The 25347-nt window shown below is 36.8% G+C and overlaps 5 protein-coding genes across 7 annotated transcripts in view; 1 reads left to right on the top strand and 4 right to left on the bottom strand.

Moving 5' to 3' along the window:
• Positions 1-1675: 1675 nt before the first annotated feature.
• Positions 1676-3552, bottom strand: LOC129573822 (uncharacterized). 2 transcript variants are annotated; one of them, XM_055454932.1, is made up of 5 exons: positions 3393-3529; positions 3150-3308; positions 2886-2990; positions 2587-2807; positions 1676-2500 (listed from the first exon to the last, which is right to left on the bottom strand). In XM_055454932.1, the coding sequence occupies exons 2-5, from the start codon at positions 3302-3304 to the stop codon at positions 2124-2126; spliced, it is 858 nt and encodes a 285-aa protein (XP_055310907.1). In that variant the 5' UTR covers positions 3305-3308; positions 3393-3529; the 3' UTR covers positions 1676-2123. The 2 variants fall into 2 exon arrangements, with proteins under 2 accessions (XP_055310907.1, XP_055310906.1); XM_055454931.1 differs by having other exon boundaries at positions 2587-2990; positions 3393-3552.
• A 486-nt stretch (positions 3553-4038) lies between these two features.
• Positions 4039-8104, bottom strand: LOC129573821 (uncharacterized). 2 transcript variants are annotated; one of them, XM_055454929.1, is made up of 4 exons: positions 7515-8104; positions 7099-7332; positions 6519-6916; positions 4039-6268 (listed from the first exon to the last, which is right to left on the bottom strand). In XM_055454929.1, exons 2-4 carry the CDS (start codon positions 7257-7259, stop codon positions 4551-4553), a joined length of 2277 nt encoding a protein of 758 aa, XP_055310904.1. In that variant the 5' UTR covers positions 7260-7332; positions 7515-8104; the 3' UTR covers positions 4039-4550. The 2 variants fall into 2 exon arrangements, with proteins under 2 accessions (XP_055310904.1, XP_055310905.1); XM_055454930.1 differs by having other exon boundaries at positions 7099-7288; positions 7515-7874.
• Positions 8105-9352: 1248 nt separating this feature from the next.
• LOC129573823 (uncharacterized) lies at positions 9353-13314 on the top strand. Its single transcript, XM_055454934.1, has 9 exons — positions 9353-9372; positions 9497-9587; positions 9978-10253; positions 10314-10406; positions 10567-10650; positions 10720-10905; positions 11253-11479; positions 11623-11701; positions 11773-13314. Exons 2-5 carry the CDS (start codon positions 9580-9582, stop codon positions 10646-10648), a joined length of 459 nt encoding a protein of 152 aa, XP_055310909.1. The 5' UTR covers positions 9353-9372; positions 9497-9579; the 3' UTR covers positions 10649-10650; positions 10720-10905; positions 11253-11479; positions 11623-11701; positions 11773-13314.
• Positions 13315-20288: 6974 nt separating this feature from the next.
• Positions 20289-21312, bottom strand: LOC129573814 (C-type lectin 37Db-like). The gene is made up of 4 exons (XM_055454919.1): positions 21090-21312; positions 20921-20994; positions 20733-20841; positions 20289-20628 (listed from the first exon to the last, which is right to left on the bottom strand). The coding sequence occupies exons 1-4, from the start codon at positions 21130-21132 to the stop codon at positions 20342-20344; spliced, it is 513 nt and encodes a 170-aa protein (XP_055310894.1). The 5' UTR covers positions 21133-21312; the 3' UTR covers positions 20289-20341.
• Positions 21313-22710: 1398 nt separating this feature from the next.
• Positions 22711-25347, bottom strand: part of LOC129573817 (zinc finger protein 84-like) — a 13066-nt gene continuing 10429 nt past the window's right edge. The window contains exons 4-5 of the mRNA XM_055454925.1: positions 24205-24242; positions 22711-23892 (exon numbers count right to left, since the gene is read on the bottom strand). Coding sequence (XP_055310900.1) covers positions 22723-23892; positions 24205-24242 — 1208 coding nt within the window. The 3' untranslated portion in view covers positions 22711-22722. The remainder of the gene's footprint in view (positions 23893-24204; positions 24243-25347) is intronic.

Here is a 25347-nt window from a genome sequence, read left to right as displayed (position 1 = left end):
TCAAATAGAGTGTATCGAGTTTGTGCAAAGTTTTAATCGCATTCTGAAAATCATTTGAATTTAAGAGAGCATCATCTGTTGCGATATTCAAATATGTAAGCTGTGGACTCAAACGCAGAATGGGAGCTAAACTATCACCGCATGATATCGACGCGTCGGAATCTCTATCAAAAACTTTCAACATTTCCAAATGAGGAACTTGATTTGAGATGACAGAATGCAAGTTTTCACGGCTAGCATCACAGCATTCTAATTTAAACATTTTCGGGAATAATCTATTGAGTGATTCATTGTCAGCAACATGACATCCAACCAATGCTACTCGTACAACTTTAGAAAATGGTTTCTGGAGATGTTCCCAGCCTTCAAAACTATGTACTATCCTTATCTCTATCAAAGAATCTGAACAGTATTCGTTTATGTAATTTATGACATGTTGATCGAGATCAGAATGCTTTTGTACTAATGTTATATTGGAAGTCAAGTGCCCGAAGCAACGGATGAATTGTAAACTGGATTTCAAGTCACGAATGTGTATCGAATAACTATAAATTTCAAGTGAACGATCTCTTGAAATGATACCTCTGAAGTATATACTCTTTTTCGACAATGTTTACGAATGAAAATGAAATTGGCCGCTTTGTTTAGCCACTTGTTTGAGCTGGCTGCACTCAAAAAGTCGCCAAACTCCAAATACTTCAAGATACCCTCCAGACAGTCAATGTTTAGATCCGTTAATTTCATCTTTTCGTCAATTCATCGATATTTCTGCAAAATTATAGTCTATATATTTGAATAATCTGTGGATGAATTCTTGAAATGTATTCAACTTTTGGAAGTTGAACAAAACCACTGCGAACTAACTTCGATTTTTAAAGCCACGATAACAATAACAATATGGTTCTCTTCATCTGCTTTCGAATGATTCTTCAGTTTGGTTGAATCACTAGAGAGAAGGTTTAGGCGACACAAGTTACTGCTTCAACAATCTCTTCACAACTATGACCAATCACATTCGTTCTGTCGTTTTCGTTTAGACGTAGAAAACATTCAAACCAAATGATGTACTTGGAGAGAAAAACGGTAATTTTCAAATGCTAATACACGAAAGGTACCCCAACTCTGCAGGTAGAATCCAAAGTACTTCGATATACCGAGCTTAGTTTAAAAGATTCTTCCTTTTGGTATGTTGAAAACATCACATTTTTAGGCTCATTAGGTAAGTAATTAGCAAATGAGGTTGTTTAAATTATCCTCCTTTTGCCAAGAATAGACGAACAAACATTCTGTTCACGATGCATAGATTCATAGGAATGATTTGATGCTATTTTCGATAAAATCTCCATACATAGACATACAAACCATTAGGACTGATGTTTAACGCCTTATTTGAATAATTCTATACAAAAAACGTGCCCAAAGCAACGGGAAATAAAGATGGAACCGTATTTGCTTACGTTTTTAATGGACAAGTATGGCACTGCCCGTCCTACAGTACTCCTACATGACAAATTAAAAGAAAGCAAAAAACAAACGTACGGAATTGAGAATTTATCAAATTTGAAAGAATGAGAGAAAATGATATATTCAAACTGCGGAAAATATAAACCAATGCCATTTGCTTCTTTATTGCTTTTTATAAATTCAATTTCTGCAAAAATAAAAATAAATGTTCAATGTTTTCAGAGCTTCGTTAGCACAATAGAAATATTTCAATTTATTGTTCAATTGATTCCATTGACATTTTCAACAGTTTTTGTATTCATTTTCAATTACAATGAATTATGTTCTGATTTTTGAAATGCAATTCATTTGTTTTTTAATAAAATTGAATGAAAATTGAAAAATCGGAATGTTTGATGAATTCATGTCAGTTTGATTTAGATTCCAACAAATGGAAAGAGCTTTGTTTTGATGTTTTATGGGTCAACGTTTTGGTTTAGATCTAAATTTTTGTTCTGTTTAAACCAAGACCACTGGTTTTTCCATCATTTCAAAAGAATTTCTCATGAAAAATATGTATGGAATGCCTAAATAATCAAATTTATGAAAAAATTCAATCAATGTCAACCTAGCTAAATCTGATGAGCTCTGCTCCAGCTATTTTCAACTAACTGCTTTGTCTAATATTCTGAATCTGACGAAATAAAAGCCGGGTGACGACGGGCTACATTGCGCAAACCATTGAGATAATCCGTAAGTTCTTCCATTGACACAAAGTGCCGCTCCGAACTGGCTGGAGTGCGTTGAATTGTGAATCCACGCTTCGTGATACTGTACTGATAAATAAATTTGCTCTTCTTTGCCTGTCGTACAAATGCATACATTCGTGTGTAATAGTCGGTCGTATGATAGCCAATGTAAATCGAAGTTGGACGCTCGTCTGGGGTCAATCGCATCAAATCGTCGGTGCGGAATCTGTTTCTCGAAGCAATTCTCAAGATATCTTCTTTGATGTTTCGACTTTTGAAACGAACCACAACCATATCACGCGGCATACCTAAAATTCGAAGGAGAGAGGGAGTACATTGTTGAATACAAGGAGAGAGCAGTATAATAGGAGAAATATCAAATATCGATATTTACCACGATAAATTTTGATGATATCCTCTGGCACAATGTCTGCATCGAACTTGTTGCAAAGCCGCAAAAACATGCTACGCAAATCTTCGGTGGTGCGAGTTGGAACGCCACTAATTGCAATATCATTGAGATATTCATTTTGCAGCTCAAGCTCACGCATTTCGATTGATAGTAATGGTTGGTGTGAACTAAGACTGCTGGCTGGAGACCGCATTCGATTTCGACTCAAGGGACTTCGGTCACGATTTCGATCATATATTCTCCCATTGCGACTGCTGGATGGAGACCGCATTCGATTTCGATTTGATAATGGACTTCGGCCACGATCATCGGTTCTACCATTGATTCGGTCGTTCTGCACATTTCTGGACACTTCCATTTCAAAGCGATCACATGCCTCAACGATCCTGAAAATGAAATCACAGTTAAAACTATTGAAGTATATTGAATCAAACATTGATCTGAATTTGATTTTTGGAATTGGCGATAAATGAATGGAACAACTAACACTGCGACAAAGTACCACTTTTGAGTAGAACACTTTTTGCACACTGATTCACACTCACCGATTCCTGGTCACATTGACAAAATGCTTCCGAAACTTGCGATCCAATCGACGGCCTGATTCATTGAACATCTGTCGGATTCGCAAGAGTGAGCTTGTGGTGTGGTGTTCAATATTCCCCAAATACGTATCGAGTTCGCGTTGCCAATCACCCATTGTTCTGCAATTCAGATATGGAATTTGTGGTTAAGTAATGGAAATTTATAATTTTCCTCTAAAAATGAAGTTGTATTGTTTTGATTACCTTGTGAACACTTTCAGCTAAGCACAAAATTCCTCAATTTTCCACTCCTACCCAATTTGTGACTTAAACGCGACGGAATGTTTACTAATTGTCGAAACAAAAGAAAGAATTTCATTAAATGTGAAATGTTGTTTTCGATCGACTGACGTTTGTGTCATACAGAGGACTGAACGTTCACGTTTGACGTTTCACAAGAGACGTCAGCAGCAGCGTGAATGTGAACGTTTTTCCAATTGAAAAATATGCAAATGTGAACCCTTCGCTATGGAACCGCCGCGCTGAGTCAATGAACTCATAAAGAATTGAAATAATAGCATTTTATCGCTAAGCAGAGCAATTGAATGATAGCATTTTAATGCTATTGGTTCTGGATTGAAAATATGACAAAGAAATATTTTTGCGATGGGAAATTAAAATCTGATATGAATAATAAAAATATTCTCATATTATCAGATTCAAAATAAGAAAATTTCGATATTTATTTCACCGGGACAAAACGTTATGTTGTCTAATAAGAATCAAGTCGTAGCAATTAGCACACCAATCAGATTTGTTTCGGTGTATGAATGATTCTTCACACAAAATTTTTGCACTCTGAAATAAAAATCCAATTGTAATTCAAAATCAGACAGTTTGTCTAAATCGATTTGTTTTTGGAGTAATGAATGTTTTGTTTTATTCAAATTTATTACTTTTTATTTTCAATTTTTTTTATTTCAAGAATTTTTTTTCCCCAAAATAAATTGACCGACGCCTGCTCTATCAAACCATACAATAATTGGGTGAATTGATATTCGTAAAAAAATTTGACAGAATTGTTTTCAAATTAAGCCGATTAGTGGCCAATATTGAACCAGTTTTCTTAGAAAAAATATTTGCGGAAAAGCATAGATTTGAAATCTAATTTTAGGCTAGAAGTAAGGCTGTTTTAATTTGTTTTCCATTAATTTTTCATTTTCAATAATTTCTTTAATGGAATTTATCCAATTTTTTTAACCAAATATATGAAATTTTCCATTTTTCAGTAAAATAAAAAATCATTCTTGAAAAATATCAGTTTGATAAAAAAAATTCCCTTCATAAAAATCTGTTGGAAAGAGTTATTTTGTGTGTAAAAATGATATATTTTGTTATAATTTCCTTCTGCTGTTGAATTGATCAATTGGATCGGCGATATTTGGATCTTCTTGTATCAAATTCGCTGCGAGACCTTATGTCTCGTTTCCGGTTCCTCTTGAATTGCCTATCCTTGACGTCTCTGATCCAGTCCAGTAGCTCTTGCTTCGACAGAATCTGATGATCCTTGTCATCGTCCTGGCTTCTCACCAGCAGACCATTCTCGCACAAGTAATACGACGTAATGATGCCGGTTTTCTTGTAATACTTGGCGATTTGTGCCATTTTCCCATAGAATCGTGTTGTGTGCAAATTGACGAATAGCCTGGTCGATGTCATCCGTTCTGGCAACGAAACGATTTCTGACGACCACAAATCCTTGTGCTTGAAACTACGTTTTATGTTGGCCTTGGCCGTCCATGTCTTCAGTTTCACGATAATTGGTTGATTCGGACCCGACGTTCGAAATATCTTCAGAACATCTCTCTGCGTCACGGGTGCGTTGATTCTCATGCAAATTCGGTCGAAAATCCGGAGTAAATTTTCATTGCGTAGGCATGGAATGCCGGTGATCGATAAATTGTTGACCAATTCGTTTTGTTTCCGCAATTCTGCCTGAAGTTCTGACTTGGACAATGGCGTGTGTGATGCGATTGACGAATCCGATGATGATAATGATAGCGATGTTGATGTGGATGTGTCCGATGACATGGAAAATGTATCGGAATCGGTATCCGTATCCGTATCCGTGTCACTGTCTGAACTCCCACTGTCTGAACTCTCCTCCTTGTTTCTGCCATTTTCAACACTTCGATCATTGTCTTTGCCATGAACCATGTCTCTTGACACAGTCTCAGTTCTTTTCCGTACTAAACCATCCACACGTTCTTCTAATGTCTTCAGCACTTGTGCAAATTTGGAGCTATTATCGTATTTGGTGCCCTTCAAATTGAAAATCGACAGAACCAAACCGTTGCTAAAGATCATCTTCGATTTCGAATGAACATCCTTCAAATGGTTTGTGAATTCTTCACTTCGAACCTTGACCACCTTGCTCTTATGGGCCCGTGCATCATGAGCCATGAGTTCGACCAAGACGTTCGTTTGAAAACGACATTCGCTACACTTGAATTGGAATGAATGCTCTTCTAAATGCTTGAAATATTCCTCTTGATCGGCCATCACATTGCATTCCTCGCAATGTATGTTTACCCTCTTCTTGTCGACTACCTCATTGGAAATGATCACCAAGTCAGAATGCTCCATAGAATTATGATGCTCAAGCTCATGGAACGTGTCAAAAATCGTTTTGCAATGACCACATTGACACTTTTTGTGAATTCCAATGCTGAGAACCTCTTTCAAAATGTCATCCGTCACTCGGAATGGATTCAAAGAATGTTTCGATAGAATGACCTTGTGTGCACGTTCGAAATGATCATCCAATTCTCCGACTCGATTGCAAAGAGCACATTGTTCTCGATTCGATTGATTTGCAATGATTAGAACATTCGTTGGATGAACCTTCTGTTGATGTTCGATCACCTCAGAGAAAGATCCAACCACGTCGCAGTAGTGACAAGCCACCAACTGGGTCACATAGAATTGAAACGGCTCCGCTTTGGGCAGATCGGTGTGAGCTGACAACCAATGACCGTAGACCAAATCAATGTCGTCAGAGTAGAAATCGTTGATCTCTTTCGATTTCAAGCAGTGGAGACAACCGAATTTCATGGAATCCGAATGGAGTTTTGTGCCGACTGTGAAAAAGTATACGAAAAGAGGAGATTTAGAAAAGAATGTTGGACTTTTTTCAGTCAACGCTTTAGCCATGTTGTAATAAGAGGCAATTGCTTGACTGGAAAAATGCTCGACTTAATTCAAGATGCAAAAAATGATCGAATTAATGGAAAATACTGAAAATTCAGTTGAAAACTGAGAAAAAACCGTTTGAATAATCGAATTTTCAAACAAAAAATCAGTTGAATCTCCAAACAATTCATGTTTTACCTTCCGTTTTAACCTCTCTACCCGCTCTGGTGATTCCATTCGATCCCGTCGAATGTAACTGGGTCTCAGTCCGCTTCCGTGAGCTGCTACTATCTGCTGGCCTCTTTTTGATCGAGCTTTGCACTGATTTTCCTCTGGAAAATTGCCTATCTCTTGACTGGCTTGTACTCGGCTTCGAGCTGGATTGAACTAACGGCAAACGCATTGATGAATTCACAACCGATTTTCTGGGCGATCTCCTCGATTTGCTTCGGGAGCGTCTATTCGTTCCGGTTTTACTTTGAGAACGCCTACTCATTCTGAACTTACTTCGTGAGCGTCTGATCATTCTGTGTCCGCCTTTATTCGATCCGCTGGACGATGGTTGGCTCTCCAATCGATCAAACGTTTCGGCAATCCTGAATTTGAGACATTGATGACAAAAAATGTTAGTTTTTCAATTGGATATGCCGAGTGCCTAACCAATGATATGAAGGAGAGATTGAATCAGTTTCGAATCGATGATAAACAATCATTCAATGAATCAATAAATCCAGAAATCATCCAAGACTACACAAAAACCATTCCAAAAAACACTCACCGTTCGTTGGTTGCACGAAGGAAGATTTTCCGAAAACTTTTGTCAACGGGTAAACCAGAACGATTGCATTGTCTCTTGATTCGCCACAATGTTGCCATCGAATGCTCCTCAATTTGGCTCATAAGTGTATCCAATTCACGTTTCCACTTGTCCGTATTCATCTTGTTTCAAGTAGAATTGAATGGCGATACTGAAAAATCGGACTGTTTACCAAAATGAACGAATTGATGATGCCTGTGTTGGAAATGATCGAACGGAATTTGTATGAATGGCATTTTGAATTCCAATGCTGGTTTTGATTCACTTTATTCCCATCGCTTCATGAAGCAATTGAACAAGCGACATTCTCGCCTGAATCTGGCCAATTTACATGCCAAAATTATGCCAATTCACAAGACAAAACTCTGTCAACTTACCTTCTAGCGATAATCAAATTCTTTTTCTCCAAATCGATGGAAAATATCGAAAATTTGACCAAAAATCTGCGAACTCTTCGTTTATTCACTCGAAAAACCGATCAAATAGGCACAAAAATCCACTAGTTGAACATATGAGTGAAAATTTTATTAAAAATTTCCATTCAAATCAGATTAAAAAAGGCTAAAATGCTAATGTCACTCGCAACAATGGAATGTGACAAAAAAGTGTGCGGCATTGCTTTGTTTATGCAAATGTCAAATGCGATTCTACACACAAACACAGCATTCTATTTAGTATATAAGCGGCCAGAGCCGAACGAGTTTGCATTGGTGTTTGTGCAAACATTCCCTTGAACCACGAGCGAATGTACAGTACACACAGACTGAGGCTTGATGTGACAACGTGACAGTGTGTATACAGCACAGCATAAGGGAGCGAGTGAGCGAGAGAACAATCGAGAAAACGAGAGAACGAAAGTGGGAAAACGTTGTATCTCTCGCACATCGTCAAGCATCATTCGTCTATATCCGTGCCATTGCAGTGGATAAGTGAGATAGACGGTGTGAACCGAATGTGATTTGTCGCTGTATTGTGTTGATACATTTTCGGGCTAATTGATTCGGGCTTGTCAAACAAAAAGCATTCATCAATTTGTTTCAAAGTTTCTTTGTCACTGAGTCAACCAATCTCAATTGTTTCCATCGGATGAATGATTTCAGTCGATATCAAAACTGTATCAATTTTTTTCATCCGAAAAAACTCCAGTTTTTCAACAACAAAAAGTTCACCTTTTTTTTCGTGCACACAATTCGGAATGTAGTGTATACTGTATATTCACGCTTTGCCGGCATCATCGCATCGGCCGGTGTACATAAGACGAACACACTCTTCTCGCTGACACTTTGCGCTGCATACAGCATACACACCAACTGAATGGTTTTAACAGTACCGTTGGCCACGATGTTGCCATGCGACATTCATGTGACATTTGAGCTTGGTTATGTTGTTCATACGGTCACAACATTTAACCTGCGCTGTTATTTCTAAATTTTCATGAAAATTTGCACCCAAAAAACGTGCATCATTCGACTAATCAACCCGACAATTGGCAGAAATGGAAGATCTATTCAAGTGCATCTGTGAATTTGGCGACAATCACTATTGGCTTCGTTCGTTTTTCAAACAGGTGATTTTCTTTCTGAAGCGTATTCTGGCCAATCGGGCGCTGTTCGACACAAAACACCGCAGTTTCAACGATGATGTTGTCAAAAATGCCATTTGCCAATGCCATCTCCTTCGATTGCAAACGATTATAAGGAACAATTCACACAAAGTAAGTAGATTTAAACGAAAATTCGGCATTTTTCCAAACAAATTTCGGGTGAACATAACCAAAAAAATGTGATGATTCGTGTGTGTGTTGTGATAGGTGACAGCTCAGATGCTGATTGTGAAGATGGATGCTGCTTGAAAATGGCCCAAAAATTGGCTCAACATCATTTGTCGCGCATTATTAAGTAAGTTTTTGACTCCAATTAGTTCAGCTTTGGATAGAATCTAGTGTCGTTGCTCAATCTAACCACAAAATCATCGTTTTGTACAGACCATTGCGGTCCAAATCAGAACAAACCGAACGCAGCCGTTTGGATTCAGACAAAGTGGATGTTGTTGGCAGTCCTGAATAAGACGAAATCACTGACGGTGGATTGATTGACATTTTACACCTTGCCGCATTTGTTTTGGAATGCATCGTGGCCAATCCGGTGCTTTATGATCGAAAGAACGAACGATATCGCGATGAACCGTTCAAATTGAAGGTCTGGAATGGGATTTGTGCAGTGTTTCATGACAAAAGTAGGGCATTTTTAGATCAAAACCATGGGAAATAGGCATATTTCTATCAATATTCAAGGGGATAGATTCATTTAGCGAATAACTTATCATGATAAACTCGATTCAATTCGATCTTTGGTTACAGTTCAAAATGACGAGCTTGGCGATGAGGACCTCAGCTTTGAAATCAAGCATGCCCAGAAGACGATTGAACGCCAATTGCATCGAATGGTCGAGTAAGTATGCGAGTTTTTTGGACGGAAAATTGGTTTACAGACACACTTTGTCGGTAGTTCATTGAGTTTTACTGAAAAGGATTGCTCACTGGGTGTAGAACGTTGGAAATGTTTGAAAAATTTAGAAATTGTCAAAGCAAATCAAGTCTGTGATAAGTTTTCAACATGTTTTCAATGAAAATTGAATCATCTCTAAGAAATATGCATAAAACTTTAGTGAATTCAGCTTCAATTGGATCATTTCCAATCAGAGATTTGGGTCTAGTAGCTAAAATATTGAAATAGACTCAACTCAAGTAAAGTTTGCGTTAAATTCATCGCATATCAAATTGGAAATTGTGTCAAACTCACTCTATTTCAAGTCCAACTAATGATGTTCTCCATTTTCAGACCATTGAACATGAATCGCAAAGCATCCAAGGCTGAGCTAAGCCGAATGGTCATTGACTCGGAATCTAGTTCCGATATGGAATATAATGGCAATGAATCGTTCGATCGTGGACTATTCAAAAAGTCCAGGCAACCAGTGACGATAAACATTGCACCGAGTAAGACTGGAACGCAAACCGTCAATATCATTCTCAACGATGGTTCAGTGTCGAAGAAACCCGCTGAGAATCTGGTGATTGAATCGAAAATTGATCGTGGCCACAGCCAAATTGTCGAGTAAGATTGCATTTTTCTGTTCAAATTTTTGAAATTTTAATGAATTTTCGAATATTTCAGTCAATTGACGGCTGTGGAACGGCATCCAACATCGATTGAACAGACAGAAAGCAGATCCAGTCAGGGTGATCGCGCTCAGAAGCGTAACCATGGGTAAGTGGCACATTTTCCTAAACATTTTTCGATTTTTGGTGTCAAAAGCAAGATTTTGCGGCACATAAGAAACGGAAAATAGACTCACGCATCGATTCTTCACACTTTTTCGAGACATTCGTATCAATTCTATCAATTTTCCATTCTGATTTCTGTTTAGAACCGACAAAGATCGCAGTCCAGAGACATCAAAGCGTAAAAAGTCGGAAAACGAGAGTGAACGTGAGCATAGACGTGGCTAAGAGTAAGAAAAATGCAACAAAATTGAACAAAATTCATTTATTAATCGATTTGATTCTTTTTATTTGGACAGAGTTGAGCTCAGCCCAGAGGTAGAGCAGCGTAAGAGGCACAAATCGAATGTGAACCCGTCACCTGAACGTCCAGCTCGCATCAAGTCAGTCATTCAGAAAAAGGAGGCGTCGAGCAAAGCTCACAAAGCGCATAATCTTCGCAGAAAATAAGCAAAGACCACAGCTGACAGCCGATAGCCCTCAAGGTCTTACATTTTCTTTCAACATTTTCGAATATTGACTTTAATTTGAAATTAAACCAATTTTGCACAACTTTTGTGCAACAGCGTATAGCACTGCACACTTTTTGTTGAAAAATGGCGAAATTTGCCGTAGAGAGCGCGCTTTCTTATGGACATTCCAATGGGGAACTGTTGACGCCCACTTGACAGTTCTTTTGATAACTAGTAGCGTTAGACGCTGTTGCTTTTGTGCAACAAACAGATAATAAAAGTTCAAAATTCATTTGAAATTGCTCCAATAAATGGGATTTCTGTAATATTTTTCTTAAAAACGTTCAACATTGTCTTTCATTTTATTATTATGTTAACAGATTCAAATACGACAAATCGAATTGAGTGTCATCAGTGTTCCATGACGGGATTTCCATCTTTGACATGCGAAACACCGACAACTTCATGCTGAAGCCGTTTCATTCAGAGCAAATGTCAAAGCGAAACACCACTTGGATATCACAAGAGTGTAACCATTAGGAAGAGATTTAAACTGAATAAGGAGATCATTCGCCGAAAATCGATTGCATATCGCCACAATTAACACGTAAGTTGATTCACAGAGTTTTTTTTATTAAAAAACATTCAATGAACAACAATGGAAAGAGAAAAGAACGAAAATCCATTGCCTGTGATGTGACATAGTGATGACAATTGAACACAAGTTTCCAATACAATTTTCAATTTCAGATTTTCACTTAAAATTCAATTGGAATCGTTCCCATTGCCAAACGTTTGATTGCAATATCGATAGATTGACTTGGAAAAGGTGAGAATAGTGACTCAACTTCCCAATCAAACTTTCGTTCATTCACACATAACCTCAATTTCTGTTCATAGCATTCTCACAGAACCAACCCGAACCAAAGTGTGTCGATTATTCTGAAAGCCAAAGTCAAAGCGATCAAAATGTCATCGTCACCAAGTCAAGGGCCAACGCCAGAGCGGACTGCTAACTTCGAATGCGATATTTTGTCGATGATCGGAAGACGATTGTACCTCGATGTCGATACAGCTGACGTGTGTTTTGTGTTCAAGACGGGTGAACGGGTTCCCGCACACAAAGCCCACTTGATTTTGGCAAGCGAAGTTTTCCGGACAATGTTCAACGGTTCATGGAAGGAGAAAAACGAAGTACAGATCGTCGACACGTCAGTTGCTGGCTTCAAGGAATTTCTTCAATTCTTCTACTGCACCAACGTCACGCTGACGATGGGAAACGTTAGCGAGGTCATCAACTTGGCCAAGATGTACGAAATCACCGGTTGCCTGAACATTTGCTGGACATTTTTGAAACAAAATGTGGCGGACAACAATGTATGCGAATTGTATGACTTGACAATTTTCTACGAGGAAAACGAACTAAAGGAATTGTGCAAGCAGCACATCGGCAGCAACACGGCGGCTGTGTTCGAATCGGACGGATTCGTGGGATGTCATCGTCGCGTTTTGGATCACATTCTCAAACAAGGTGAATTGTCGTGTCCAGAAGCGGTCGTGTTTGAAGCAGTTATGTCGTGGGTAAAAGCTGCCAGCAAACAAGTGGACTTGACGAAGGAAATCGTACAAACTCATCTCGGGGATTTGTTCCACGAAATTCGTTTTCGATCGATGACATATGATCAATTCGTCGATCTATTGCCTTCGTATGGCAAATTGTTTACGGGAGATGAGTTCAACGAAATACTCCAGATGATTCGAAATGCAGAATATGAACCGAAGATGTTCAATGCACTACCTCGTAAAGCTACAACACTGCCATGGGATGAAAGGGCTATCATAAAATGTGACCGTTTCATACAACGTCCAGGAGATGAATCGTATCGCCTTCAGAAGATTGAAATCACATCATTCACCACAAATAAACCAATATTGTTGGGCTACTTCATGTGTGCTCCCATATTTATATATAAAAATGGTCAATATGAACGCCTGCAAAATGCTCTACCGGCAGATCTGACCATCGTTAGAGTTTCAAATCGGAACGAATGTCAAAGTGAAATATCTGAATGCACGGTTTTACACACCATGAAAGTTGAACTGACGGGAGATTATACTAAAAATTCAATCAAAATCTCCAAGCCAATCATCATTCGTCCCGTATCTAAGTACGAGATTCGAATGAATATAGACATTTCGGAAGGTTGCTTTACTCGTTGGAACCTGAAGTCGGAGGTGAACCTACAAAATGGTATCATTGTAACATTCCATAATGATCCTTTGGTAAGCGGTGAAAACATGGGCCTGGTTGATGGGCTTGGATTCAATCGCATTGAATGATCAATCTTTTATATTACTTGCCTCGAAAGAAAATCGAAACTAATTATTGATTGTTTACAACAAATAAGTCACAGAATAAAAATAACAATTAAAATATTGGAATTGTTTCTTGTTTTCTTAAATATCTTTCGATTAGGTTCTTTGAACTCTATTACCGGGCTTACATCAATTTCTTCTTTTTCATTGGACAACTTTTTATTGGCAACTAAAACGATCGAATGATCCCATCTTGCAAATTCTTAATGAATACTAAAAGTGAGTGCCACATAAAAATCATGTTAGAATGTCCATCAAATGACTATTGATGCTTTAGTAGTCGGCTCCGCCACCCCACGCACCTGTCTGGCTACGGGCCTGGTCGGTCATTATTGGTTATTTTTAAAACCGTGGTTAGCCCCTAGGTAGTGTTGGCCGTCGAACACTTTCGAACGCTTTCTCGTTCGTTCGACATGGTTTTAACAAAAAGTTTTGTTCGTTCGTTCGTTCGACAATTAAAAAAAAAAAATTTTTGGTTCGTTCGTTCGACATTCATTTTGTTCGATGTTCGGTCCGAACAAAATTTTTTTACATCAGAAAATTCGATATATTGATCAAATTTATAATGTAATCGTTACAGCTCATGCTTTTATTAGCTTTTATTATAATTTTTCATAGTAATACCAATTTTATTCGCGAGATTTTGAAATAAAAAAAACTTTGTTCGGACCGAACATCGAACAAAATGAATGTCGAACGAACAAAAAAATATTTTTTTTTAAATTGTCACAGCAAATCAAATTAGTCTAAGAGCAAACGTGTATATGCAGTACAAACACATTCCAACTGTGCTTGACCTAAATAATAAAATTCAATTTTTTAAAGTGCAAATAACATGCAACAAACACTATTGAGTGGAAAATGAATTGCGTTTTACTTTTTGTTTTATTTGTCCTGGGACAAAGTTCGATAATAGACTAAGCATACTGGTGAAACTCAATGAAAAAATAGTATGGAGTCATTGAAAATTGTCAAAAATCGGATCCAAAACAGAAGTCGACTCTTGGTAATACTCACACAATATGGTACAGTTTCAATGAATTGATAAGATTTTGATATTTTTGATAGATAATCTCTACTGTCCGAAATACTCAAGGTGTACGAGCATTTTTCAAAGAATTGTGCGACAATAGCAATATTCATGGTGTTCGTTATTTCACCAAGCAAGGTTTGCATTGGAGCGAAAGGTTGTGATTTCAATATGATCTTTGACCTATGAACAAATTAATTCGATTCTGGTTTGTGTTCATTTCGTTCTTTCTTCAAATGCAGGTTGTTTTGGGTGATTGGTTTCGGTTTATCGCTCTGGCTATGTGCATCCATGATCAAAAACATCTTGAATCAATGGCATGCGAATCCAGTTAAAATGAGCTTCACTGAAAAGAACATGATGATTGCGAATATTCCATTTCCAACAGTGACCATTTGTCCAATTATGAAAATTCGCAAGAGTGACAAACATTTCAATATCACATCTGCTCTCGATTCCTTGCCCAATTTGAACCATTTTGAGTAAGAAGCTTCACACTGTTGGCTTCGAATTTGCTTTTGATCTTTATTCTAATTGAAATAAAATGTGTTGATCTATTTCCCTGGAAAAAATTTGATCACCCCAAAAGGATGGTACAATTGAATGCCCTAGCTCATGTCTGCCCCCTTTTACCAGATTTAATTAAATCTAAAGAGAATTTTACGGATGAATTGATTTACGATACAATTCAACGCTTGGCTCCACCTGAACAAAACTCAATCTGGTTGACCATATGGACAGGAGTATGGGAACACTTTGCACAACTTTTTATTCCGGTTCTTACTGAAGAAGGAGCATGCTACAGTCTAAATGTTCTCAATTCACATGACATATACACCGACGAGTAAGTGTTACAATCAGTTTCCATTTTGTTTCAGATGAAACATAGCTGGTAGATAACTTATACCTAATAATTGAATCAAAATTTACCAGAATGGCTCCAGGAATGATGATCGTGCACCAAACTGCATCAGAATGGGATTTGGAAAATGGCTATAAAACAATGTCGAATAATGGAATATTCCCGCGTCACGTTGCAAGTGCAGGTGCTGGTACTGGCGTTGACATTTTTCTAAGAACTGACGTGACAGAGTTTGAAAATCGATGCAGCGGTCCCGAACAAGGGTTTAAAATGTCTTTAACTATGCCTGGCGAAGTATTGAAAATATCACGAAATCAAGTGAAAATATCCCCTGAAAAAGATATTCAGATTGCTATAAAACCCAAATGGATCATCACTTCAGAGGGACTACGTGACTACAGTCCAAAGCTACGTCAATGTTTCTTTCAATCCGAGCGACAATTGCGTTTCTTCAAAATGTATACGAAAATCAATTGCGAAGAAGAATGTTTGGCCAATTTCACAAAATTGGAATGTGGATGCGTGCAATTTTCTATGCCAAGTACGAATTTTGTTCCATTTTGCGACATTTTTGTGGATTTTCTTTATGTGAAATGGTTTTTTGTACAAAAATCACTAACGTGCTCATTGTTTTATATCAAGGAGATATAAATACCAAAATTTGCGGCGCAGCTAAGATCAAATGCTATAAGGCAGCCGAAAAGGAATTATTTACCGCCACTAAATCATTTCTCAATCAATGCAATTGTTTACCATCATGTACTTCTATCGAATACGATGTTCAATTTGACCAGATTAAATATGAGCAAGAAATTGTGCGAAAGGTCGTCAAAAACAAATCAGAGGAAAATACGTGAGAGCCACAATCGCTGTAATATGATAAATATAGATTATTATTCAACCTTGTCCTCTTTCATTCTTTTTCCAGTCTGCATTCAAGGCTATCGATATTTTTTCAAAACAATGAAGTGTCACCCGTTAAACGGGTTGAAATGTACACGTTGGCCGATTTTTTGGCCCATTGTGGCGGTTTACTTGGACTATTTTTGGGCATTTCAGCATTGAGTATTATCGAACTCATTTATTACTCTACATTCCGCTTATTCTGGACTAATCGTCGATCCAAATTTGAAAATATCACTGCTGCATCTCATCCAGGAGTAGTTGCCTTCATTTTGAAACTTGCTTTAGTAAGTTGATAAAAAATCAAATCATCTTTGTAACAACAAACATTTTGGTAGAACAATCGCTGAAGCTTAAAAAGCTCCAAAATGTCGGAACAAAATTCATTTTGATTTAAACAATTTCATGTTTTTTATTTCTTCCATAAAATAATTATGTTTCGATGCTATTAGCTTAAAAGACCGATTAGATTTGTACGGGTGATATGGACGTTTTGTAAGGAGCTCTGTGACAATAGCAAAGTATGGAGTCTCAAAGTGGGACAAATTACGAATGAAATTGAACTTTCTAAGTAAAATTCATTTTTAGATGCGAAATTTTTTTCGATTTAAACGAATGATATGGATGTTCATCAAAGAGTATTGTGACAATAGTAGCATTCATGGTGTACGATATTTCAGCAAGCAATTGTTGCATTGGAGTGAAAGGTTCGAAAAATTCCTTTCAATTGTCGCATTTTTTTCAATTGAATTCAATGGAATTGCAGGATTTGGTGGTTGGTTTTCTTAAGTTTGTCACTTTGGCTATGTGGATCAATGACACAAAACATCTGGAATGAATGGCGTGATAACCCAGTTCAAATGAGCTTCAGTGAGAAAGCAATTCCTATTTCAGCAGTTCCATTTCCAACTGTGACCATTTGTCCAGAAACAAAAATTAATGGCTTTCTAATTGACTGGCGTAATGACGTTACGATGCAGGAGCAGAAAACCAATTTATCTGCCATAAAGTAAAGATCAAAAACGTTGATACTAAATCAGAGCGTGCTTTGAACTTACGTTAGCAGCACTAACTAACGTTAGCTGCTGATATCAGCTGCTGACGAGTATGCTTTGCGTTGTTTTAACGCATTTGCAGTATAAAAACGAGATATTCTCCAAACATACCAATGTTATGTTTGCTTGCCTCTTCGTTTTTATACTGAAAATGCGTTAAAACAACGCAACGCATACTCGTCAGCAGCTGAAATCAGCAGCTGACGTTAGTTAGTGCTGCTAACGTCAGCTCAAAACACGCTCTGTACTAAATGAATAAATAATTGTATTAACAAAACTTCTGAATCGAATTCATTTCTCAAGTAGCAATGATGAAAGGCTGATTTTCATTTGAAATTTGTATTTGCTTTTACAGAATGAAGCGATTGAATACGTTGACATACATCTGTCCTCTTTTGAAATATGCCACATCCTTGGCTTATTATGTGGGTAATTTATCAGTATTTCGGGACTTTTTATTTGTATAATAATTTTCTCAATTTAAATTGGCTAAAAATTATTAGTCACCACCATTCACGGATGACTCTATTTACGCCATAATCGAAGATATGGCACCAAAATTCGACGAAATATTCCATACATGCCGTTGGCAAAATAAACGAATTGACTGTGAAAAACTCATCGTTCCTACGTTCACTGATAGTGGCTTTTGTTTTTCCTTCAACACTCTCAATTCCCATGACATTTTTACGAACGAGTGAGTTTTTGACTTGATTTTTTAAAATTTTGTTTTCGGATTTTGTCTCTAATAATGTTAACTACTTAAGCATTATCACTAGAGCCTCCAAAAATTGTTAAAGTGGTTGCCAGAAGTAGCCTTTTCTATCATTTGATTGGCTTCAAATTTGGCGTGTTTTCGTTGTTTGGCGAAAAAATGGGATTCTCAAAGTTTTATTGTGATTAATAGAACCTCAGTGTATTTTTGAGACGCTTAAAATAGCAATTTTAACAATTTTTGGAGGCTCTAATTATCACATCAAAAACTAATCCAAATGTGATGATCTCTTAGAATGGCACCAGGAATGATGATTGTTAACAGTAATCCAAATGTGTCCGAATGGTCTTTGGAAAATAATGTCAAGGACATGAAATATCCGATTCGAGTGTCCGATTCTGGACAAGAAGCCTCTCTTACCTTGGGTCTGTTGTTCAATGAACAGAGAGATGTAACAGACTCGTGTAACGGATTGGAGCAAGGATTTCGATTGAAATTAACAACACCTGGTGAAACAATGGTGATGTCACGAAATTACTTTCGACTACCCATTTCGGAAAATAGTCTTATTAAAATCAAACCGAAATTGACCACAACTTCATATGGGTTACGATACTATGGACCAAATCAACGGCAATGTTTCTATCAATTCGAGCGCCAATTGCGCTTTTTCAAAATCTACACTCAGACCAATTGCGAAGCCGAATGCACGGCCAATTTAACGAAAACCGAATGTGGATGTGTAAAATTTTCGATGCCAAGTATGAATTCGAGTCAAATTTTATTGATGGTTATGGTAAAATATTGTTTTTACAGGGGATAGAGATACGAAAATTTGCGATGCAAGTATGTATGAATGCTATGAAATTTTTGAAAGAACAGCATCAACTTATCAAGAGGTTAGTTATTATCGCAAAAAATGTAATTGCTTACCAGCGTGCACCTCAATCGAATTTAATGGAGAAATAGATCGAGTTGAATTCAATGTGACGTCGGTTCGAAACATGATGAAAAATCATACAATTGACAAGGGGCAAGTACAATCATATGAAGTGAAGAAGGGCTAGGGTAATTTTTTCATTTCTCGGTATTCTGTTTTTATTTTTCCAGACATCAACTTGCAAAAGTATCCATCTTCTTTGGTGGTCAACAAATACAGATAGAAAAACGAATGGAAGTCTACACTTTTTCAGATTTTATAGCGATTGTTGGTGGTTTACTTGGATTATTCATGGGCATTTCGGCACTAAGCATCATTGAACTCATTTATTATTCCACGCTTCGGTTGATTTGGACCATTTGGCGAATGAGATTGGAAAATAGATCTGATGTTTGGGCAAATTGATTCAATTGTTCGAAAGCTTATTACAATGACAAAAAATAGAAACGACAAAGACATGGACGGTAATAGTGTAGATTTTTTTCTAGATTATCGTAGGTATCTACGATCTATGGATAATTATCCACACGGAAAAAGTTATCAGAACATGAAAAAACTCTATATTGTGAGCTTTTTTATCATTGATTTTTCATTAATATCAAATTGCTGCAATATTCTTAATAGTGATAAGCTTAAAACTAACTTTATATAGACGTTTTTTATTCCAAGCCGGCCATGCTGACCAATTTAGCACAACTCACAGACCTGTTTGTCAAAGACTATGTTGCATAAATGTTTTGCAAAAATGACTTTCTTGTTAACAATAATTTTCGACGTTGGAATGTACAATTGAATGTTTCTTCTTGAGAAATGGTAAATCGCGCATATGAACCTTTCTCACAAGAATTGAAATTATAACATGAATAATCATCGAACTCATTTATTAATTCTTACTTCGATTGTATTGGTTCATTCGCCGAGTAAAAAAGCTATTCAGCAAGTCGAATTCTTTGCACCCATGGAATTTTTTTTTTTATTATGGTTTCAGATTTTATACAGTGTATTTTCCTTTAAACTTCTTATTTTTGGTTTCTTTTTTCGGGCGACCATACATATTTATTCTATTATTCTTTTTATCCATGTTTTTGATAAACAAGTGAATATAAAATTTGCCCGAATAACTTGTCCAATTCTACCATAAAAATCAATAGATCGACGTTTTTTCTTTCAATACTTTCCATATATGAGTGGTTTGGAGCGAAAATGTAGCACAGAAAAGTTGAGCGGAAAAATGTCGATGATGAATGAGCGGAAAAGGGACAGCTATATAGTAAACTATAGTAAACTATATAGCTATCCCTTTTCATTTGACATTTTTCCGCTCAACTTTTCTGTATTACATTTTCGCTCCAAACCACTCATATTTGCGTGTTTTAACTCGATAAAACGATTGAAATTTCAATATTAGGGTATGTATTATTGTATTATCACTATGTCAAATTATCGCATTCAATATCACTTATCACTTTTATGTTATTTTGCCACGAACCTTAGAACAAAGAGTGATGTAAAAATATTAAAAAATGAAATTCAAATCAGTTTTGACCGTTTTTAATCCAATAAATCCTCCATTTTATTCCCACAAAAATTAACAAGTTTGATTCACACAGTAACCATATTGAATGAAATCTTGTTCGCAAATGAAATATAACTCAGCGCTGCAAAGGTGATCATTCCACATAAGGCCAGCACCGGGGCCCCTCCCGATGTTGAATATGTTGATGCAACTTTCATGTTGATTTTCGCGAAATTGATTATCTGGCTGACCCTGGGCCCAGTCAGTGAATTTTACCACTTTACCCGTGCTCATCCATTGATAAACACCATTCGAACCTAACTTATTGCCTGATGTCCAAAAATCTTTGTCTTGGTGATCTAAGAAAATACGAAAGGAAATCACAAAAATCAATGGTGTTTTAATGTTTACACATATCTGAAAAAAGTCGCTCAAATAGAAAACAGGAAGCAATGAAAATTACTTTCGTCTTGGATTTGTTTGATGATTCGGTCGTTCTCTTCTTTGGATGTAATGCTGACCAAATTCATATCCATGGACCGACAATGATTGAATGCCTTGAACCAATTTACCTGCATTGCAATATCAAAATACAAATTATTTTAGTTTAGTCACTGGTGAAAGTATCAATTGTTCGTTGAAAAATTGTACCGGAGCCAAGGTTATCAGGTAATACTTCTTGGTGACCATTGGCGTTGGAGAGATATATTGAGCAGAAATTTGCGCTAAAAGATCAGAAATAATTTGAGAAATTGTCAAATTGTTTTTCTTTTTTCTCCACTGTACAAAGTACTTTTGTACTGGTTCTCTTTACACATACCAACCAAAAATATCGCTATGCTGAAAATACCGCACAATTTCATTTCGAATCGGATTTGTTTTAAAATTGAAAGAAAAAACACCAAACACGCATAAAATTACTGAGTTTGAATCAAATATTTTATTATATTTCTTTGTGTTTTTCTCCGACAAAAATTATTCATTCGACTGTATTTTAATTCTACAAAAAGTGTAGTGTACAAATTGCGTGTGATTGAATTAATTCAGCGTTCAGCTAGATTGTCAAAAGAAATAAGACTAAATTGAAGCTCGTGCAGTGATAACATATGGGGCTTCCTTCAAAAAACCCAAACGAGCTGATATATCAAAACGGATTTGACCTTTGCAATCATGAAGCGATAATAATTCAAGCGATCGCTCTTTTGTGAGATCACGTTTTTATCAGCAAATTAAAAACGTTCACTTTAACGCGTATTCTGTATACAAGAAATCGACCATTCCACACAAAATCGAACAAGAATTGGATCGACCCTCTCCGAAATGGCTGAAAATTTGCATGGAGTCCGAGGGGGAAATCACTTAAAAGTAATTGAAATGTCACAAGTAATTATGATAACAGAGAAGTAATTTTTCCCGCAAACAGTAATTGAGGTACAAAAAGTAATTGAGGTAGATGTTATTGAGACATCTTGGACATAGTTTGGTTATGTCTGTTCGCCATAAACCACATACCCGAAGTATTATTGGATAAATAAACAATGATATTAAATGAAAATGGAAAAATATAGTTTGGTGTGGGCTCGATTGCGTTTTTTTTCCAAATGCGGCATGACTCAAAAGAAATTTGTATAGAATTTATTTTATACTTTCGAAATACTCAACTAAAACTTACTTCAAGCTCAATTTCATATCTTCTGGTATTTCAAAACCAATGTTTGACAACGTCAAACTTTGACATAAACGTCTAATTACTTTCGTAATTTACTAAAGTAATAGCGTGCCAAAAAGTAATAGAAAAAGTAATTTGATAGTTTTGAAAAGTAATTGGAAAGTAATTGAAAGAGTGATTTCCCCCTCGATGGAGTCTTGATTTCGGTAGAAAATGAGAAAACCAAAATTTTAAGCCCGTAAGTGGCCCACATTTTCGAGTTCACCCAGTGTACTCGCATTTATGCGAGATTATAAGTGTGTGGACTTGGTACACAGTCTGTTCATATCACCCATCAACTCTACGCATTTACACAGTGAATATTTTCATTTGTTTACCAGAATTTTTTTTTGCTCTTCAACATATTCATATCATGATTTGCAATCGAATTGAATGAAGATTGATCATTTTTGGTTCTTTCATATATCTACACCTCACATAAGCTCCAATTTTCCATATAGATTTCGCCGTTAGAATAGAGAATAATTTTTGGAAAAATGTGTAGGATTTTAATTTGAGTGAATATCAGCAAATAAGAGCTTTGAGAAATGTTTGGCTATCTGAATGAATTTTCTGGGTACAATTTTACGAATAAGTTAGATTAAGAGATTATTATAACGCACTCATTTGACAACAGACCGTTTTTCTCAAATAAAAAGACCATTTTTCAGTTTATTATGCTTTTGAATATTCATTCAATGAAAATTGTTTGAACAAATGTAGTTTCTTTCTTGGCAGCATACAGTCACTTGTGAATTTTCTTGTGTTGGTTGAGATCAACCTTTTGCGAGAAGCACTTTGAGCATACTTCACATCGGAATGGCTTTTCTCCAGTGTGGACACGCATGTGTCTCATGAAGTTTGCCTTCACATCGGTTGTGTAGCTGTTGCATAAGTCACATCGGTATCCGCGTCGCTTGCAGTTGGCTTTATGGTTTTCTTTTTCCTTCTGTTGTGCGAAGTTCTTGAAGCAAGATGAACATTTGAATTTCAATGGACGAGGATTGGCGTGAGATTTGAGGTGGCGTTTCAAAATACTTGATTGGTTGAATTTCTTCAAGCATTGGTCGCATTCGAATGGTCTCTCGCCGGTATGTACACGTAGATGATGTTTGAAATGCGTCTTATGCAATGTAGAGTATTCCGTGCACAGATAACACTCATAGCGACGAACCTTGCAACCGGATTCGTGTTCCACCTTCTCCTCGCTGCGATGAAATCCTTGCAAACAAATTGAACAACTGAACAGAAATTCATCGACGTGTCTTTTCATGTGCGATTGGAGATGTTGTTTTTTGGTGAATCGTTTCTGGCACACGCTGCATGGAAATGGTCGTTCGCCGGTGTGCTTGAGCATGTGTTTTGTCAAATCACTTTTTCTGAACGTGCAATAATCGCACAATGAACACTTGTGTCGCTTTCCTATTGCATTACCTTCACCTGGTTTCTTCTTGTCATCAAAACTGTTTGCATTGTTCTTTCTATCGGACTTTGCTGCACCACCATTCCATCCACTTGACTTCTGTTTGTTTCCATTTGGCAGACGTTTCACCGGATTTTTCTGTGGGCTGTGATTATCGTGACAACCTTTGCAAGCTACTTGATTTGCTTCGTTCTTAACCTTATCGATCTCCACTTCCGATTTTACCTCATCCAGAGCGTAGAAATCGAAGCAAAGGTTTGTATCATTCACTTGCTTGCTTCCAATCGCATTGACGAGTCTTCCATTGGCTGTGTGTGCTGATCTTGACACCATCAAAATATTGTCGTTACCACCTTGCTCTTGTTTGACGGTCGGCTCCTGTTTGATTTCCATTCCACACAAAATCGAGTCATTCTGAATAGCGATGTCATCCGATTCGTATTTATCAGGCGGCTCTCTATCGTGACCATTTAATCCGACGCAATTTCGGTGCTGTCAATCAGAAATCAGAATATTTATTAAAAATCACACATGGAACAAACACTTGAAAAAATCTACTTTGACAATAACTCACCTTTTCTTCACAAAATAGACTTTTTGTTTCGATAAAATAAAATAAGAATAAATTGACCCAAAGTCAAAATTCGCCGATTAAACTCAGCAGCGCACAGATTGTGTGTTAGACTGACTCAATTTGGCAGAACAAAAATGGCGTCGAGAAAGAATGAAAATATTTATTGAGTTATTTTACGTCACACACTTCAATGACAGGTGGCGAAACTTTGAAATATGGTATAGTGTTACTGCGGTGACTTTCGAATTTTTCGATGAGTCCAGGTTGTCTAATTCGAAATTGGAGAAGTAATAATTTGTAATTTACAAAGCAGCGAATATTTCATTTCTGAAAATTGAATGTAATTTGAATGGATTCGTAATTCATGTGTGATAATATACTGAAGAATTGCGACATCTTCAATTCTTTAAGTAGTCGAAGCCTTGCGCAAAATCGCATTTTGATAGATGTCGCCTCTATTCAACCACAAAAAAATATTTCATTAAATAAGCAAACAACAATGCACAGTTAAAATAAGGACGTTTAAAACCTGAAGGGTTATTAACGCTATAATTTAATTATATCGCTGTAACTAGATTTAAGTAACACAGTGCAACACATGTCAGACAACCAAGATTTGGCATATCAGAGGTGTTAGTACTACCATAGGTGAGCAAAACCCCAGCTGGGTTTTGAAAGTATAGTAGCGGTTTTTATTTTATCGACCTTGGCAGTTTTTGGGATTCAGAGGATTTTCCAGAGTTGACATCTTCAGTTTTTGGTCAATAACTCATCTAGTATTGGTGACAACATCTTATTGTCTTGAGCAAAGTTGTAGTTAAAGGTCCAATGAACAAGTTTTGTGAACAAACTGTGCCAAAAGAATCACATTTGGTGGGTGCTAGGGGACCAAATGTCCGAAAAAAGGTAGATTTTTTCAGTTTTTCGACCATAACTTACGAGGAATACATTTTTTTTGCTCACTTTCTTCGCCAAAATCATGGCCAGAGAAAAATTAAACAACTCTCTAGAACAACTCTCTAGAAAAAACCACATCCAGTCCACTTTATTGGATGAAAATCAAATTTGGCTACCAAACAACATTTTTGAGCATTTTTTGAATTCCAATAACTCCTCAACTGATCGAAATAGTGCAATGGTGTCTGAAGCAACTTTGTAGTACTGCTTAAGAGCTTTGCAGATAAAGTGCTAAAAGTACTAAAATAGTGCTAAAAATGTACTAAAATGTACTAAGTTGCCCAAAATCATTTTGATGGCCATCGGCCACTCTGAATGATGAAAGATGCACTAATGATGAGAGAATGATGCACTAAATCATGTTAGACGCACTGTTTTGGACCACACTGAACCCTAGCCATCGATACACAACTGAA

This window comes from Sitodiplosis mosellana, unplaced genomic scaffold (genome assembly GCF_009176505.1).
Source record: "Sitodiplosis mosellana isolate CC-2019 unplaced genomic scaffold, AAFC_SMos_1.0 Smas_scaffold_6113, whole genome shotgun sequence".
In the NCBI taxonomy this organism is placed as follows: Eukaryota; Metazoa; Arthropoda; class Insecta; order Diptera; family Cecidomyiidae; genus Sitodiplosis; species Sitodiplosis mosellana.
The sequence above is the reverse complement of the archived record's forward strand: the minus strand, read 5'-3'. Positions and strand labels throughout refer to the sequence as shown.

Excerpts from the sequence above, each read along its gene's own strand:
- LOC129573822 (XM_055454931.1), bottom strand. The coding sequence starts at position 3,304 with ATGGGTGATTGGCAACGCGAACTCGATACGTATTTGGGGAATATTGAA. Across the intron at positions 2,991-3,149 it reads GTCAATGTGACCAGGAATCG|GATCGTTGAGGCATGTGATC; the intron begins GTGAGTGTGAAT and ends TTTCATTTTCAG. Across the intron at positions 2,501-2,586 it reads TATCATCAAAATTTATCGTG|GTATGCCGCGTGATATGGTT; the intron begins GTAAATATCGAT and ends TTCGAATTTTAG.
- LOC129573821 (XM_055454929.1), bottom strand. The coding sequence starts at position 7,259 with ATGAATACGGACAAGTGGAAACGTGAATTGGATACACTTATGAGCCAA. Across the intron at positions 6,917-7,098 it reads CTTCGTGCAACCAACGAACG|GATTGCCGAAACGTTTGATC; the intron begins GTGAGTGTTTTT and ends TCTCAAATTCAG. Across the intron at positions 6,269-6,518 it reads TAGAGAGGTTAAAACGGAAG|TCGGCACAAAACTCCATTCG; the intron begins GTAAAACATGAA and ends ACTTTTTCACAG.
- LOC129573823 (XM_055454934.1), top strand. Across the intron at positions 10,254-10,313 it reads GGCCACAGCCAAATTGTCGA|TCAATTGACGGCTGTGGAAC; the intron begins GTAAGATTGCAT and ends CGAATATTTCAG. Across the intron at positions 10,407-10,566 it reads GCTCAGAAGCGTAACCATGG|AACCGACAAAGATCGCAGTC; the intron begins GTAAGTGGCACA and ends ATTTCTGTTTAG.
- LOC129573814 (XM_055454919.1), bottom strand. The coding sequence starts at position 21,132 with ATGAAATTGTGCGGTATTTTCAGCATAGCGATATTTTTGGTTG. Across the intron at positions 20,995-21,089 it reads CATAGCGATATTTTTGGTTG|CGCAAATTTCTGCTCAATAT; the intron begins GTATGTGTAAAG and ends CTGATCTTTTAG. Across the intron at positions 20,842-20,920 it reads ACCTGATAACCTTGGCTCCG|GTAAATTGGTTCAAGGCATT; the intron begins GTACAATTTTTC and ends ATTGCAATGCAG.